This window comes from Centroberyx affinis, unplaced genomic scaffold (assembly GCF_046629955.1).
Source record: "Centroberyx affinis isolate AG114_WGS23_722 - 3 ecotype Tasmania unplaced genomic scaffold, CSIRO-AGI_Caff_v1 ptg005392l_1, whole genome shotgun sequence".
NCBI classification, from domain to species: Eukaryota; Metazoa; Chordata; class Actinopteri; order Beryciformes; family Berycidae; genus Centroberyx; species Centroberyx affinis.
Genome location: NW_027282697.1, coordinates 73,506 through 91,828, shown reverse-complemented (window position 1 = coordinate 91,828; position 18,323 = coordinate 73,506). Strand labels below are relative to the sequence as shown.

At 42.5% G+C, this 18,323-nt stretch overlaps 1 protein-coding gene across 2 annotated transcripts in view; it reads left to right on the top strand.

Annotated features, from left to right (window-relative positions):
- Positions 1-1,077: 1,077 nt before the first annotated feature.
- mllt3 (MLLT3 super elongation complex subunit) overlaps positions 1,078-18,323 on the top strand; it is a 54,736-nt gene continuing 37,490 nt past the window's right edge. The window contains exons 1-2 of one of the 2 annotated variants that reach the window (XM_071546713.1): positions 1,078-1,134; positions 2,068-2,248. In XM_071546713.1, coding sequence (XP_071402814.1) covers positions 1,123-1,134; positions 2,068-2,248 — 193 coding nt within the window. In that variant the 5' untranslated portion in view covers positions 1,078-1,122. Of the gene's footprint in view, positions 1,135-1,540; positions 1,553-2,067; positions 2,249-18,323 lie in introns of those variants that run through there. The other variant, XM_071546715.1, reaches the window with a different exon arrangement.

The following is an 18,323-nucleotide window of genomic DNA, read 5'->3' as shown; positions in this document are numbered from 1 at the left end:
TGAACGTGGGAACACATCCAAGTCGTTGCTTTGAACCGTCAAAAAGTCTTTCCTTTCTACAGTTTTTTCCCATGGGACTTGAACGCAAGATAATTACGGGAAGGTTACGGCCACTTGATTGGCTGTCTGTGCGTGTCTGCTGCTCTCCCATTGGACCTCTCCCTCCCGTGCTCCGTCTGCGGCTGCAGCGGGCACGCCGTACTGCGCCTGCGCTGTGCTCTGCTCTTCAACCTCACGGCGTAAAGCCAGCTGGAAAAAGCAGGGAAAATACTGGAAGTAAAGCGATTTTTCCTTCAAAATAAAAGAATAGACAAGAATAGACCTTAGGAGAATAGAATAGACAGTTCTGGGGAGTAGTTTAACTACATGTTATTAAACTAGTAGCTCAGCTGCACTTTTACTTTTTTGTAAAACACTACTAAAAACAGTAGCTTTGCAGACTCTAGTTTCTGGCAGCTAGCTGTCATAGTGTGGCAGAAACACAATATACATTCCTTGCACTTTCTTTGAAATAAATGCATTTTTGTTATCCAAATCAGTGGTATTTTTTTTGCAGCCATGTGATTTAAATTATATGACATTGTTGTAGAAATTATCACTTTTTACAGCATAGTTTGAAGTACTTTTTCTCCGAAACTTTAGTTAACAAAACTATATTTACCTTGAGGGCAGCTTTGCTGTTGTTCAGCTTCTTCTAATATGAAGTAATCGGTAGTTTGTAAAACTGCACTTTTAAGGTAGCTTCCACAACACAGAGAATAAAACATAACAGAACAGAATAGAATAGAACAGAACATTTCCATACCAAACAATGATACTGAACACAAGCGTCACTATTCCTCAAACTAAAGTCAATTTCAACAAACGTGACAATGAGAAGGACATGGGAATATGAAGAAAACAGATACAGCATCCTCGTAATGAGGGCTTTATTTTGAAAGTCTTCGACGGAAGTTATGTGTGTTATTGCGACTGGCTTGACAACCGGTCAGCCTTTGAAAGTGTCGAGTCTGAGTTCAGTCCAGAAGAGACCATGTCCGCCGCCATAGGCAAACTGTACTCACCTCTGCTCTCATTTAAAACTAATTCTCCATGAAATAACGGTAACGCGGGGCCTCAAGGATGGCCAATTCGGTGAGTAGCCAGTTGGACGACTTACTAGCCAGCTCGGTCTGCTGTGGTGTGTGTTGGGGCCGTTTTGCTGTTTTCTCACGCCGGAGTCGGTGTTTTTTACTCCGTAACGAGGATTTCCAAGCCGTATTCCGACTGCTGGCTAGCCCCGATTCGTGCCGCTCTCGCTTGTATGGGCAGAACGTAACGCTAGACTCCATTCAAAAATAGGGCAATTACATGTTGCCTTGCTTATGGGCAAAGTAGAACATGGCTTAAGACCTTTTCTGAATCTTTAGGATCCACTCTTCATTTCGGCACATATCCAATGCACCAAGCAGTACTTCAGTCCAATAAAATGTCAACTTTTATAACTGGTTCGCCTGCTACTGCCACTATCTTCCGCCACTGAAGTACACCATGGTGGGAGATGGCGAGCAGCGTGAACTAATTCTAAAACTTGAGATTTTATTGAAGTACGCGCTGCTTCGTGTGTCGGATATAGGCCGAATTTACCAGCAGACCCTTACCATTGGTAGAAGGTATTGAGTCCTGTTCTACCGGGTGTATACATTTCCATTAAATAATACCAGTGAATTGCAATATTTTTGAATGGAGTTTGGCGTGACGGAGAGAACGCAGCGTATCGAGGCTAGAGCTGATGTAAAACGTGGCGTGAAAGCATATGAAAACCACAGAAGGATTTACTTAATTTCGGCGCTTCAATTATTCACTTTTTAACCTTATAAGCTTGGCTTGGTGTGTTCTTGACTCTCAATCCTAAATTCCTAAATCCAGTTGACATTCTGTGCTAAATGAAAATACACGTATCGGTATATTATAAGCACTGTCACTCCATTTTACACCTTTTTTTTGTTTTGGTGAATCCGAGCAGTCACCGAAATTCCATTTTGGGACCAGTCTATTTGATGGAATTATTATCTGAACTTTCCACAGGGTGCTGTTCAGGTGAAACTAGAACTTGGTCACCGTGCCCAGGTCAGAAAGAAACCCACTGTGGAAGGCTTTACCCACGACTGGATGGTGTTTGTTCGAGGACCAGAGCACAGCAACATTCAGCACTTCGTGGAAAAGGTTGTTTTTCACCTGCACGAAAGCTTCCCTAGACCAAAAAGAGGTAAGGCTTGGTCACTTTGTTTTAAGCTGAATTTGTCATATTTGAAACTGCTGAAGTGTCCTTGAGCAAGACGCTGATTCCCTACCAGCTCTAGCGGTGCTGTTGCCTGGCTGACCCTGACCTCTGACCTCCATGTAGAGGGGGGGGGGGGCGCAAGAGAAAAGAGACTTTCCTTATGGTGATTGTTGAAGTATCATACGTTTCATAAGGGTGATGCTGCTGCTGATCTAATGTGGAATGGTCTCATAAGAGTTGAGGAAAGCCAGTAGTGCAGTAGAGCAGCTCAATGGAGACCTATTCGTTTTTTTTACTCCTATCCCTTGACTTTGCTATTAGATATTAGGCCACTGAACGGACCAGCCTTGTGTGTAAGAGCTGTTTGATTTGGGGGCTTAAGTTGCATGGATGCATGGTGTAAATAAAGGAGGGACAAGTCGAACTTGTCTGGATATTTACTCCGTGTTGGTTGACTTCTGCACACGGCCACACAAGCCAATAAACTTGAACTGGAAGCATTGCAACATGTGAAGTCAGTGAGGTGAAGATCATACTGATAATTGATTTTTATCCTGAAGTGCTTAGAGTTCACCCGCTGCAAACGGATGTATCTGCATATGCACACACACACACACACACACACACTGCCTATGTGCACACATGGGGCTGCAGCCTGCATAGGGTTAATACTACTTCCACTGATGTGGAAAAAGGCCAAAGAGAGTCTTTGTGGTCTAGCCTGCTTGGGTGTGCGAGGTAAAGGGGGGTCCTGATGGAGCGTCTGGCAAGGAAGGGATCAATTAAAATATTTGCTGGTTGGGAATTTCTGACCCCCTTCAGCCTCTGGTGAATTTGAGGGTTGTTGGGCTCGACAAGCGCCGGGCGGTGCGCCAAGCCGGACGCCTCGCCGGAGAGACCCTGTCATAGTGTAATTACACAGGACTGCAGGAGGATATTCAGTTTTGTTGAGAACAATTCTAAGATCGCTCTGCTGTGCAGTAATTAGTTTCTCACTTCTGTGAGAAGTGGGACAAGTTGTCACATTTGGATTTTGTATGTTGCCTGTTGCAAGTTAAGACCAATCGGTTTGCCAATATTGGCCTTTTATTAGCTAAATATCAGATATCAGTCAGTGTCATCCACCTCTGATATAATGGAGGTTCATCTCTATCACAGCTACAGAGAAACAGTCTGGAAAACCGGACATGACATTGGATTTTCTGCAGTAATGTACTGTATATCCCAGATTTTTCCTACCATTCAATAGATGAGGTGGGTCACTCTGCCTTAAAGAGCTGCTAACCCTAAAAGAATTTCATTAGTCTGCATTTCAATGGAGAGTTTTAGTGTCCCATGATGGTCTAAATCAGTGATTCTCAACCTTTTTCATATCAAGGACCCCTAATTTAGTCCACATTAGAGCCACGGACCCCCCATTTGATGAGATTTTGTTTCTTTGACCCAAATCTGAGAATATTTTTGTTAGATATGATTTTGTCCCGAATTCCATGACTATATGTATTGTAGGTAGAGAGATAACAGTGAAACTATGATCAAAATTATAATTCTTCTACATTCTCTAATTGTGTTAACTTCTTGTAAATTAAATAATGGTGAAGTTTAACAATTCATCAATTTGCTGGGGACCCCCTGGAAGCCCCTCAAGGACCCCTGGTGGTCCCCGGACCCCAGGTTGAGAACCACTGGTCTAAATGCTGTTTCGGAGGCTTTTCCACCCTGACAAGAATACAATTCTCCAAAATTTAGCTTAATCTTCAAAAATCAACATCAGTCGAACCCCAATCTTTTATTATCCATACATGAAACTCAAATCGTTCCCTTTTTAAAAAGTGTATGAAGTTCCCCAGTGATCTAAGTGTACAGGTTGGTGTCAAGACATTAATTATGAATTGGTTGTTTCATAATGTCTGTGAGAGACTCAGTGTGCTTTTTAACTGACTTCTCATCCACTTTATCTGTCTTTCAGCCTCCCTTTTTTTTTTTAGTATTGAATATCATATTAGAGCAGATATGGACAAGTTGTCTGTTGGCAGGGATTGAATCACCACATGTGAATGAACTGGGTGGCTGACTCGACTCAAAGGCAGCTAGAAACCATGCCTCCTCCTCCTGGTCCTCGTTCGCTGGCCCTGGAATACTTTTGTACTACATGGTTGACTGTATCCCGCCCCGCCCCCACTTCTAAAAACAAAACAAAAAAAGGGTGGCTTTTGAATCGGGTCTTTGTAGTGCCTAGAGACAGATTATGAATTACTATGCAATGGTCACAAATTATTCCGAGAAATCGGAATTTCGCTCAGCGGAGAAATCAACGTTGCATTTTGAAAGAACAAAAAGAACCCTAGATATTGTAGGTTGTTTTCTACATTTTGCTGCACTTGGGACATTGTTGAATGTAAATTATGGATAGAATAGGAAATGCTTTTGAATCGTTCCTCTCTAGAGTGCTTGTCCAGTTGTAGATGCAAACTCCTTGTCCTTAAGATTACTGCTTACCTTCCTAGTTCCTTTGAGCGATGACGAACTTCTTTCTTCGGTCTCTAAAGGTTTGTTCATGCAGCATGGAGAGAAGTACACAACACACTAGCGGTACAGGTTGTTCCCTGGAGAATAGGGTTAGTATACAGCTTATATACAGTGAAACAAACAAGTCAGCCTTGAGCAATGACACACAGTAGCATCCTTCCCAATTGTTAGTTTATCAGACCGGGTTCCATCAGTTTGTACTCCTCCAGTAGTGAGATTCTACCTACAAATGTGATGATGCACGCCAGTGGTTCTCAACGTGGGGTCCGGGGACCACCAGGGGTCCTTGAGGGGGTTCCAGGGGGTCCCCAGGAAATTGATGACTTGTTAAACCTTCAGCATTATTTCATTTACAAGAAGTTAACACAATTAGAGAATGTAGAAGAATGACTGTTTTGATCATAGTTTCACTGATATATCTCTACCTACAGTACAGATAGTCATGGGATTCTGGACAAAATCATATCTAACAATAAAAATATTCTCAGATTTGGGTTTGAGAGGCAAAATCTCAGGACCCCTACATTAGGGGTCCTTGATATGAAAAAGGTTGAGAATCACTGGACTAAAGGATGCATCCACGAATAGCCTTAGGAAACCGTTCGCTTCAATGTGGGTCAACAAGAAACCCCGTTGTCCCACTTCGGCGTGAACATACGCTCATAAATAAATAGAGGGGGATTTTAACCAATGAGTTCATAAAGTGTTGCTTATGCCCCCGAAATCCCCCCCCCCCTCCACATCGGCGAGAACGTTCACGGCGAATTCCTGAGCCATGTGAAAATGATCCCCACCGCCCCCCCCGGACCCGGCGGGAACACCTGACGGAGCCGAAAGACGGATGCGGTTAGCGAAGGTGCATATTTATCACCTTTTGCCCCCGTGATTTATGGACGGCCCAGGGAATCGACGGGACTCAAACGTTGTCAAGATATGAAAAAAGATGTGCGGCGAGACGGGCCACACGCTGGAAAATCTCCTGCCATATTCAATTTTTCCCTAATGCCTCCAAGCAGTCCATAAATCAAATTCCTATCTGCTGATACGGAAACTCCAAAGCTTAAAGCACCTTCTAAAAGGCCTTTGATTGCAAGGTGTACCAAATGAGTTTTGGCTTGCGCGCGTCCCATCCTTCTCTTCCTCCGACCCGAGCTTGATGAATGTAACGTGCTGGGCTCTGAGAATATGGCCTAAAGCCCAGCAGGAGGATACTTAACCCCCAATAAGTCTTACGGGATGACACATGCCATGAGATCCTCTCCGATCCCTATGAAGTCTGTGGGACTCATGTGTTTTTACATGGTGACAAATTGCGAAGCCAAAGTACTTCCTGATCTATTAGGGTCTTCAAAAGGCCTTTGAGGGTTTCTAGTTAAAACAAAGCCTAAGTGTAATAGATCAGAAGAAATGACGGTGAGGTTTCATTTGTTCAAGCTGCTCAGGAGAATTCTAGCACTTTTTACAAAAACGTAGCCAACTGGCCCAATCTTGTTCCATCTTGTCAAGTTGTTTAGCTGACACTGAGTGGATGTGAAACTGCAAAATCCTCTGTCTAATGTTAGATTTTGACATTTGCAGCCTCTTGGCTTGGTTAGAACAGGTAAAATGATGGTTTAGGCTAAGTGCTGATTTGGACGTTGGTCTTCTCTACCACGGCTCATCTGTTGAGGCAAGAATGCAGAGAATAAATAGTTATCTTAAAAGGAAAAATTCCCCCTCGGATACTCTTACACTGTCAAGATATCATTCCAGGAGTTGTTTTGTGATGAAGAGTGTCCTAATTAGCTTTTTTTTGGCCCTACCCGCTTTCCCTCAACCTGCCTTGTCTACTTCTACTTCAGTTAGTGATTTCCCCACATCTCCCAGAATGCTTTTTGGCAACCCCCAGAGAAGGGGGTCGGTCGGTCAGATTATCCTACAGTAGTTTCAAGACTCCCGATGATTCCAGACTAGTCGGAACTAGGGATGGGCATTTTAAGTAATTTCAATATTCGAGTACTCGCAAAAAAAAAAAGAATGTAAGAATATGGTCCGAAATTAACACCCAAGCGAAAATGTGGGTAGGGGTCCGTGTCCGACTGGAAACACACAAGCGGAACCAAAGTTTGGCTAACACTAAACAGTTAATTTCATAGGCTATAGGCCTGTAAGAATATCTATTACTATCTAATGCTTATGCTTAAGCTTATGCTAATGCTTACATGCTACGCAAGTTTAACGTTACATAGCTTGCACTGCACATTCATTTCGTCTATTTTGTCGAAATACTTCCAAACATCACTCTTATGCCTGGTCGCCATTCTGCCAGAATGGCGACCAGGCACATTACAGGCTGTAAGATTAGATCCTGTAACGATGCGTGTGCAGATCTATCATTTTTGCTAGCAGTCCCGTCCAAAAAATGTAAACTTTTAATATAGAACAGGGTCAATTTATGTTTATATTTATTATATACATATATTTTTTATGTTTTTTTTTTACAAAGCAAAAAAAAAATGTGAGTACTCGTATACGTTGAACCGTTGAACCGCTGAGGTCCAAATCGACTGACGTCCAAATCGAGTACTCATGCCCATCCCTAGTCGGAACCCAACAAGATTTTTTCTGATTTTATGAGTCCGTGCTGGTGTTGTGTGAAGCAGTCCAAGACTGAAATCAGAGAGCAATACTGACAATAGCCAATGAGAGTTTAGCTCAAGGGGAAAAAAAGAGAATGAACCTGAAGAGAAGTCACGTTAACAACAACAACAACAACAACAACGTCCACTCACTAACGTAGTGTGTCAGTAAGATTCCCAACTCCAATAGTATAAACTGGGTCAATCTGCATATGTATCCAATTGCAAATTAAGTGAAAGAAGTTCATACAAAATACTTCATCAGTGTTATCCATGTAATGATGTCACTTCAAAATATATTTGTGACGTAGGCTAAATGTAATCTGTAGCTTCCGTACCTATGGAACAAGAAACGATAGAACAGCTCTGTTGTAATTGTATTTACAGTGAGCTGTTCTGGACAAAAGGGGAATAAGTTTCTGAAAGACAGAGTGTGTAGCGTGTGATCCCTCGTCTTCACACTTAACCCGTCGCCTGGTGTGAACGGCTTCCCGACGGGGCGGCGAGCGTTTACTCAAGTTTTAGTCTGGACAGTGTGAGCAGCGGTCTGGTAGTGTGACTCATGCTTTACAAGATAAACAGTGGAACTCATTATTTTGCATCTGGGGAGGTAGCCGTCCTTCCCTGAGCTTTAATGGGCTTCGCCTCTGACTGTTCACATGGTAACATATTCAATATCATGATATCATTAACATACCGTTTTCTATTAAAATACCATTATGCTGTTTATTAAAGTGGTAATCGGCGAGATTTTTTTTTTTTTTTTTTTGGTCTCCATCATGGTGTTTCTGCACTGCACTTCCCAGAGATCACCTGTCAATCAAACGGTGTGGGTGGAGCTTGGGTTTTCTGTCGATGCAGTTTGAGTTTCTCTCTTCTTTGTCTGTTTTTTCCCAAACAAATCAGAAACGCAAAACGCATCACTTCCTGTGCGGCGGAGGATTTTTCCCAGGAAAGAGCTACCAGACACCGGGTGTTTAGAACAGCAAATGGAAAAGCTTTCATGAACTGGATATAGGTTGAATCATTACTGAGTTATATCAACTGGCACTAAAGAGTAGCAAAACAGACATTGATTTATATCAAGATGTCACAGATTATTACTTTAACTGTATTGTGTAACAGCACCATTAGTAGTAACGTGTAGTGTCAAAAAACTCATGATGATGATGTAGCAGGAATTCAGCTTCTACAGCAGTGGTTCCCAACGTGGGGTCCGGGGACCACCGGGGGTCCTTGAGGGGGTTCCAGGGGGTCCCCAGCAAATTGATGAATCGTTAAACTTCAGCATTATTTCATTTACAAGAAATTAACACAATTAGTAGAAGAATGGCTGTTTTGATCATAGTTTCTCTGTTATCTCTCTACCTACAATACAGATAGTTTTCTGGACAAAATCATATCTAACAACAAAAATATTCTCAGATTTGGGTCCGAGAGACAAAATCTCATCAAATGTAGGTCCGTGGCTCTAATGTGGACTAAATTAGGGGTCCTTGATATGAAAAAGGTTGAGAACCACTGTTCTACAGTGATAGAAACAAGGCATTATGACTGACTTGCAGCCTTTACACATTATTACAATACTGAGATAAAACTGTATAAATTCCTGTGAAATACGGAGACAATAGCATGAAAAGAAACTGATATGGCCCATCCCAAGCGGGAGAACTTTGAAGATACAGTGTTGTTGCATAGCCAGGCTTTGTGTTTGACACTGTGGATACTAACAGTCTTGCTGAGTGGTCCAACAAGGGCACAGCTGGCTACACACACACACACAGGAAGTCTCAGGGTCAGCGCCAAGGATGCACACACACACACACGCACACACTCTTTTCTTCTCCCTCTTTCTGGCCGGAGTGTTTTAATTTAGTCCGTTTTGCAGCTGTTGAGGATTATTCTCTCCTCAGCCTTTTCACTCACCTTGCTCTGAATATCCGTCCTGCACACAGCCTAAGCCGCCGTCCCTCCTCGTCTTAAAAAACGGGAGGCGTTTAAAAAAAACAAAAAAAAAACGTGTCGCGAGCGCGGGGACGAATTGAGTCATAACTGTCTCGTAGCTGGGGTTTTTTTTTTTTCCGATCGCCCGGGTGGAAATCTCGCAATCTTCCAGCCCCGCGCGGCCCGGCCCGGCGCGGCCCGGCCCGGCCTGGCGGGAATATTTGCGGATGCATTAGGAAAAACGGCCGTGATTGGGCTGCCCGCTGTGTAGCCTTGGAAACGTGATATTTAGTGTGAGGAGTGGGACGACGCAGGGAGGAAAGAGCTCCGTCTCAAACTAAATGGACTGGAACACGGTCGGCCATTTTTACCTCTCCTCCACTTCACCTGCCTTGTCACAGGCAGCTCTGGCTAAATGTTGTTCGATGACTTCATGTCTGATTCTTTTTTTTTTTTTTTTTTTTTTCTGTCACTGCATGCTCTCGATCAGTGGTTCTCAACATGAGGTCCGGGGACCACCAGGGGTCCTTGAGGGGGTTCCAGGGGGTCCCCAGGAAATTGATGAATTGTTAAACTTCAGCATTATTTCATTTACAAGAAGTTAACACAATTAGAGAATGTAGAAGAATGACTGTTTTGATCATAGTTTCTCTGTTATCTCTCTACCTACAATACAGATAGTCATGGAATTCTGGACAAAATCAAATCTGACAATAAAAATATTCTCAGATTTGGGTCAGAGAGACAAAATCAAATGGGGGTCCGTGGCTCTAATGTGGACTAAATTAGGGGTCCTTGATATGAAAAAGGTTTGAGAATCACTGCTCTAGATTTATATATTTATCAAGATTTGTTACAAGCTACTGGCAATGTTTCATCTTATCCTTTTTAAAGACGAGAAACGAAGAAACTGAATCCTGAAAAGAGCTTTAAATAAAAAAAGCCCGATCTGTTGATGTCTCTACCTGGATCTCCACCTTGCCTCGCACTTAACCGCTGCCAGGGCTGACAGTAATGCTTTGACAAATGGAAGGCTTGGGGTGCGTGAACCTGGCATCCTGCGATTCTGGCAGCCAGGAAAAGAGTTTTACGCGGACCAGAGATTCCCCCGGTCGGGATTTTTTCAAAGAAAAAGGGGGGGGGTGGCAGGTGAAGGAGCGAGCCATAATCGTATTTCAAAGCCTGCCACTAACACATTTTAAAGACACAATAAAAATCCATCACTGCCACTTTCGCTCCATTTGAAAGTTTAATTTGAAGAGACGTCCATTGATTAGGTTTGCGGGGGCGTCCCCCCAGCTGTAAAGACGCTGACGGCAGGTAAGGCTCATGTGGCACGCCGGCAAACAACTCGATAGGGTTTCAGATCAGCTGTTTCCTTTTTTTTTTTTTTTTACCCCCCCCCCCCCTCCTTATCCACATGTCATCACTTTCATGAATTTCTGCACACACACACACACAGACACAGAAAGCCGTTCTGAGTGGGGGGGGGGGGGGGGGAGTGATTTAAAAAAAAAAAAAAAAAAAAAAAAAAAGGAGAGACTCAGGGGGGGCCGTTCCTCCCTCCCACACTCTGCTCCGTGATTTGTTGCCGCCGCTTTTTTCCTCCGAGAAGCCGCCAGACGCACATTAAGATTAACGACGCGGCAGTCAAGTGAAGTCGCTTCATTATTGCCGCGCAGGTTTTTAACGGGGGGGGCCTGGCGTTGAGCCGTTGCCATGGCGATACGAGCGGCGGCGAAGAAGAAGTCCCCCCCCCCCCCCCTCGAAAAACCGGCAAAAAGGGGGGTTTGCTATTTTGGCAGTAGGCGGCGACGGCTCACGCTGCTTAAGCACCTCGTTTGGTGCCTCGGCCGCCATTTAATCCACTCCGGAGATGGCGTCTCTTCAAAGGTGTTTGTGATATTTCAGGGGATTGGCACTTTTATGGAACGATGTAAGACAGTGTAATGGGGAAGAAATGGGGGAGCTTGTTGAAAAGGGCCGGAGATTTGTGGTCTGTTCAGTGCGGGCGAGGCACAGGAGAGTTTGATTGAGGTGTGTGTTTTTGGGGGTTTTTTTTGAAGACCAAAGAGCTTTTTGTTGAAGGAAAAATCCACCTTTTCTGGGTGCATTTTGTTATTTTGTGGTTTCGTTTTCTTATTCCTGTGGATAATTGGCCAAATGTAGACGAGATGACGTCTAGAGCTGCAACGATTAATCGATTAGTTGTCAACTATTAAATTAATCGCCAACTTTTGATAATCTATTAATCGGTTTGAGTAATTCTTTGAGAAAAATAAGTCAAATTTCTCTGATTCCAGCTTCGTAAATGTGAATATTTTCTGGTTTCTTTACTCCTCTATGACAGTAAACTGAATATCTTTGGGTTGTGGACAAAACAAGACATTTGAGGACGTCATCTTGGGCTTTGGGAAACACTGATCCACATTTTTCACCATTTTCTGACATTTTATAGACCAAACAACTAATCGATTAATCGAGAAAATAATCGACAGATTAATCGACAATGAAAATAATCATTAGTTGCAGCCCTAATGACGTCACATCTGCATATTTCCTGCACATCTACAATGGAGTTTGATAGCAGAAAATGTTTCAGGATCTAAAACATCAGCGGTAAACGTCAAGTTTTGGTGTCAGTCCCTCAGAATCAAAGAGCGAGGGCTTCTTTCTAGACTCCAACAATCATACAGGGAGAAATCCATTGTAGAAGAGGCAGAGATACTCATTTCTCCACTGACAGCAGCCTCAATAGACCAGAATGCAATGCCCATGACCATAGACGTTTGTAACCCATAGCTGAATGACCATGCTTTCAAGCTATTTAGGATATAAACAATAAAACCTCTGCACACCTGGATATTCAGGTGTGTAGGAGAGTTCACACCCCTTCTCTGGGGGGTTGTCGAAAGTAGGGCTGGGCGATATGGACCAAAAATCATATCTCGGTATTTTTAGGCTGAATGACGATACACGATATATATCTCGGTATTTTCTACGAAGTGGGCTAAATGTTCAGTTGTAAGTAGGGCTGGGCGATATGGACAAAATCAAATATCACAATATTTTTGACCAAATACCTCGATATCAATATTGACAAAATTGTAGGGATGACTATTGGTTTGCTGTCACAAAATATTTACACAATGAGATTTTTGATAAATAATCATCAGTAATGTGGATATAATGACTAAGTGGGTAAAGGCAAATAATAGAACAGCTAGAACAGTCTGGTAAGTTCAGAAAATGACATCACTTTACTGTAATGCAGCCTTTAAAACCAGGAAAAGACACTTATGCCATATCATGATATTACGATATCCAAAATCTAAGACGATATCTAGTCTCATATCACGATATCAATATAATATCGATATATCGCCCAGCCCTAGTCGAAAGGCATTCTGGGAAATGTAGGAAATCACTAACTGATGTAGAAATAGATGAGGCAAAGTAGGTACACCAAAAAAAAAAAGTAAACTGCAACACTTCATCACAAAATAACTCCTGGAATGCGTTGGACATCACAGATGTTCTAACAGTGTAAGAATATCTGAGGAGGGATTTTTTTTCCCTTTTAAGACCAAAGCGCTTTCTGTTAACCAGATTTGCTAAAGTGTAAGCCCCTTATGGTGAATACACACACACACACACACACACACACACACACACACACACACACACAGATTGATGTCTTAATGATTGGGCCAACATGTTCGCCTGTGGGCGTCTCCTGGGCTCCGCGGAGCTCTCGCATGAAAACCTTTTAACTTTCTTCCTCATCCTCTCTTCAGGCTTCCCGATCGCTCATTTGTGGCTTTTGTGCACATACCACATAAGTCAAGTCACTGCAGTGACCCACACGTAAGATACCGTATCCCCCCCGGAGGCTGAAATATGTCTCCGAAGCTGCGATGCATTCCTTTCCTCTTTGCTGCGGGTTCGCTAATGTGAGCTCTGATGATACTGATATCAGCTCCCGAGATAAAGGAGAGTTTACTGGACATGTGTGGTCATTTTTGTCTTTAAAAAGTCATCCAGACATCCAGAATATTGTGGATTTACCTCCTTTAGTATAATATCGGTGATGTTTTACAATGGAGTAGAGCTGCAACGATTAATCGATTAGTTGTCAACTATTAAATTAATCGCCAACTATTTTGATAATCGATTAATCGGTTTGAGTAATTCTTTAAGAAAAATAAGTCAAAATTCTCTGATTCCAGCTTTTTAATTGTGAATATTTTCTGTTTTCTTTACTCCTCTATGACAGTAAACTGAATATCTTTGGGTTGTGGACAAAACAAGACATTTGAGGACGTCATCTTGGGCTTTGGGAAAAACTGATCCACATTTTTCACCATTTTCTGACATTTTATAGACCAAACAACTAATCGATTAATCGAGAAAATAATCGACAATGAAAATAATCGTTAGTTGCAGCCCTACAATGGAGGACACATTTTAAGCTGGTTAAATCATGCAGATCTAGTCCAAAGGACAGTCATGGGTAGTAGGGAGCTTACTGTTCCACAAGTGAAAGGAATATTGGACTATTTTTTTAATTTTTTTATTAACAGAGTGCATTAGATAGCCAACAAAAGGCAACTGTGGCCCCTTGAATGACGTTCCCCTACCTTTCAATTGCATGCATGTGCACACAGTTGAAATACGTCTCTTCCAAGCCCCGGGGCCGAGCGAGCCCTTCCTCGTCTCTTATTGGTGCGTCTTTGCGTTTCCATGTCATTTCTAGCTCTTGATATTTGTGTGTGTGTGTGTGTGGGGGGGGGGGGGGTAAAGCTTTTGGCCACTCCGACTTCTTCCCAGGAAACCCATTAAGTTCTTTCTTCGCCGCAACCCCACCTCCTCCCTTTTTTAGGCAGCTAGAATACCCCCACAAATTTTCTGTTCGGTCACAGTGTTTTGACATGAAAGAAGGTTTTTTTTTTTTTTTGTTTTTTTCTCCTGAAGAGCAGAGGCCCGCATCGCTTTCACTTGTATTCTGGCACAAGTGTTAAGGATTCTCAAATATCGTCTGTCTTTGGAATCAGGGGGTAGTCATGCTGCAGTTTCACCCTGTGCTCGTCGAGTAAAATACTTTTTTTTTTTTTTTTTTCTGAATTTCCTTACTATTTTTAACAGGCAGGCGGTAGTGCTCAACGGCGATTCCGGAGGCAAGTGTCATAGTGCAAATTTTTAGGGAATTTGTTTCGTTGCTGCCAAAGCCGTTTCTTTTCTGCTGGTGCCAAAGTGAAAACATGAGACACGGAGGGGGAGGGGGAGGGGGAGCTAGGGTTTGACTCATATGTTTTTTTTTTCCTCAAACTGATGCCAATCGCAGATATTCAGTGCCGATATTCAGTATCTTTTAAATTTGACTGTTTTCAAGGCAAAAACAAATCCAAGTATTGGGCTTTTCCCTCAGAGTTTATTTCTTGTCATGGAGGAAAAGCCTCTGAAACTGCATTTAGAGCATCATGGGACACTAAAACTCTCCATTGAAACTGTATGAAATAGTTTTAGGTGGGTTAGTGGCTCCTTAAGGCAGGGAGGAGGCAGGTTCACAGCAGGTTTTACACACTGAAGAGGCGGAACTAGGGCTGGGCGATATGACTATCATGATATTGATTTCAACCATAAGGATTTTTCTCGATATCAATATATATCACGGTATGGTTCATGTATGCAAAATCACGTTAAATAATCAAATTAATGTTCATCTCATTGAACCGAATGGTAGTGTTAGGTGTGATGTCAAACAAAACAGAAATATTCAAATAATATTCCTACCATTCCTCATTTTATGAGAGTTTTTAAGTAAAATGTGCTTGTCATCATCAATTTAGACAGCAGAAATGTGTGTCATGATATCATAATATCTTCATATCATCACGATATGATTCCACTGAAAGACGATAAACGATAATATTGAATTATCGCCCAGCCCTAGGTTTTACGCACTGAAGAGGCAGAACCTCCATCATATCGGAGCCTTTTTAATAAAAGGCCTATATCAGCCTGTTGTATCGACAAACTGATGCATCAGTCAAACCCTAGAAACAACCCCACTTAACTTCATTTGACTATTGGAGCAGTGTGGCCATCCGATAGCCGAGCAGAAGAAAAGGCAGCAGACGTCTCCTCATTGGCTGTATAGGTCAGAAGGCCCGAGCTCCACTGGGAGCAGTGGCTCCACAAAGGCTGTTGTGGAGCAGGCTTCTGCTTGCTGCTGGTTATATTCAGCTCTTTATCACAGCAGCCTGTCTCCTGTCCAACGGTATTCTCCGGTTATCAGTGTTTTGCAAAGACAAGGTGACCGCACCCCAACGGTTACCTATCTAGTCCAAACAGAGCAAGAATTGTCTTCTAATTAAGGCAAATACACCACAGAGCAGAGCGTTAATACTTTAAACACACATGAGCAAAACAACCAAAACAGTAGTAATATTTCTATCAGTAGCAGGTGGAACGGTGCGATGCCTGTTGCGCTCTGTAATCAGTCAGCTGACTGCCCAGCTGAGAGCCAGATTGCCTGCAATAAAGTCTCATAAAACACAAGCGGTACTAATATGACTTTTTGTCACAGGAAATGTCTGAAACTTTTTCGTTTTTTCTTCAGTAGTTTTCTAAATATCAAATATTTCATTGCGGTATTTTTACCTCACTGTCTTTATGTTTTATTGTATGTAAAGCACTTTGTAAACCTTGTTTTTAGAAAAGTGCTATACACATAAAGTTATTATTATCAGCAGAAAGTCTGCTAATCAATCTTTATTCCATATTGATACTGCAACTACTTATGGAAAGAAAGAAGACAGCAAGGAGAGAGCAAGGAGAGGAGGAGGTGAGATTAGCTCATTTCTACAATACTACAACAGAACTGATAATGAGCCATTATCAGTGATATAGAGCTAAATATAAAGCTTTTCCTCTTTGTTGGCTAATTCTCCATATCATCACATCACAATAAATGCCAAAAACATGTACAGTTGCTTTACTTTCTTGTATTATCAGGTGTTTGGGAGGAGTACCTCCTAGAAGAGCCTTATATGCAAATGAATGAACAAACACAAACACAGAGCCCTGTGTGCGTTTGTGCTTTTTTGTTCATTCATTTGCATATAAGGATTTAAGGCATTACAGGGGAATTCCGGTCTGCACTGTTTAGCTGACACAGAGCCCTGCAAGGGAAATACAGTGTGCGCTCATACACCAGACAGTACGGTAGAAGTCAAAACAAGCATCAACCAACTGGCTGATGCGCTATACATCCACATATCAGGAAGTAGCAAGGTGGTTTTTCTAACTGTCAGTGCATGAATTCAATATTTAGTTCCAACAACACAGTTTTTAAAGTCAGTGTAGTTTCACTCATTGCAATCATGCATTGCAAAATCCCATTACTTTTACTAATTTTTAGTGGTGGCTTTGTGGTGTACCAGTGGACAGACATAGAAATTCCAACCAGTAATACCATCACAGATTCTTTGAATATCTCTCACTCCGCCCCTCACATCATATAAAACCTGCAACATATAACATTTTTTAGAGCTGCAACAATTAATCGATTAGTTGTCAACTATTAAATTAATCGCCAACTATTTTGATAATCGATTAATCAGTTTGAGTAATGAATTAGTAGTTTTTAAGAAAAATAAGTCAAAATTCTCTGATTCCAGCTTCTTAAATGTGAATATTTTCTGGTTTCTTTCCTCCTCTATGACAGTAAACTGAATATCTTTGGGTTGTGGACAAAACAAGACATTTGAGGACGTCATCTTGGGCTTTGGGAAACACTGATCCACATTTTTCACCATTTTCTGACATTTTATAGACCAAACACCTTTTATTAGACAAAGTAGAGAGAGACAGAAAAGATGTCACGTGTACATGGTCCGCGCCTTAGGCCACCGAGCCACCTGGACGCCTTCAGCTTCACAGCGTTTAAAGTGACAGAGTGGCAGCATGGGACGGCGGTGAAAACGGTTTCCTTTCCTAAGACACCATGGTTGGGTCCCCGGTGGCTGGAATTTATCCATTTGAAAAATCCAGAAATTGTGAAGCTCAAGATTATGTCCAAAGCATTCTCGAACGCAGTCGCGATGTCCCGCCCCGACACCCATCTCCTATTTCAATTTGGAAATGCATCGAATTACAGAAGCAAGATGCCGTTTTGAGTAGTTCATTTGATCAGATGGTGAATATGAACCATGGTTCTTTCTACTCTTTCCTAGTCTTCTAGAACGGTGGTTCTCAACGTGGGGTCCGGGGACCACCAGCGGGGCCTTGAGAGGGTTCCAGGGGGGTCCCCAGCAAATTGATGAATTGTTAAACTTCACTATTATTTAATTTACAAGTTAACACAGTTAGAGGATGTAGAAGAATGACTGTTTTGATCATAGTTTCTCTGTTATCTCTCTACCTACAATACAGACAGTCATGGAATTCTGGACAAAATCATATCTAACAATAAAAATATTCTCAGATTTGGGTCCGAGAGGCAAAATCTCATCAAATGGGGGTCTGTGGCTCTTAATGCGTACTAAATTAGGGGTCCATGATATGAAAAAGGTTGAGAATCACTGCTCTAGAAATCACTGCTCTTCCCGGCACTGGACAAAAGGGCTTGTTTCTCGACCCCCACCGGCACCTTTAAAACTTCCCCCCCACCACTAACTACTGTAAGGCCCCTCTCCTTCTTCTTCCTCCTCCTCCCCTTCCTCCTCCTCCTCCTCCTCCTCCTCCTCCTCCTCCTCCTCCCCCTTTCAGCTCCTGGCCAGGAATCAAAGAGCTGCAGGAATTTGCCAGTAATTGTTTTACGATTCTGCAGAAATCATACCTACTTGTATAGGTGGAGCACAAAAGAGCCAGAGCCATGAAAACTGCAGGCTTGCTGCTGCTGCGGGGCATGAAAGGAGAAGGGGGAAAGGGGTGGGGGGGGTGGGGGGGGTGCAGATAGACGGGGG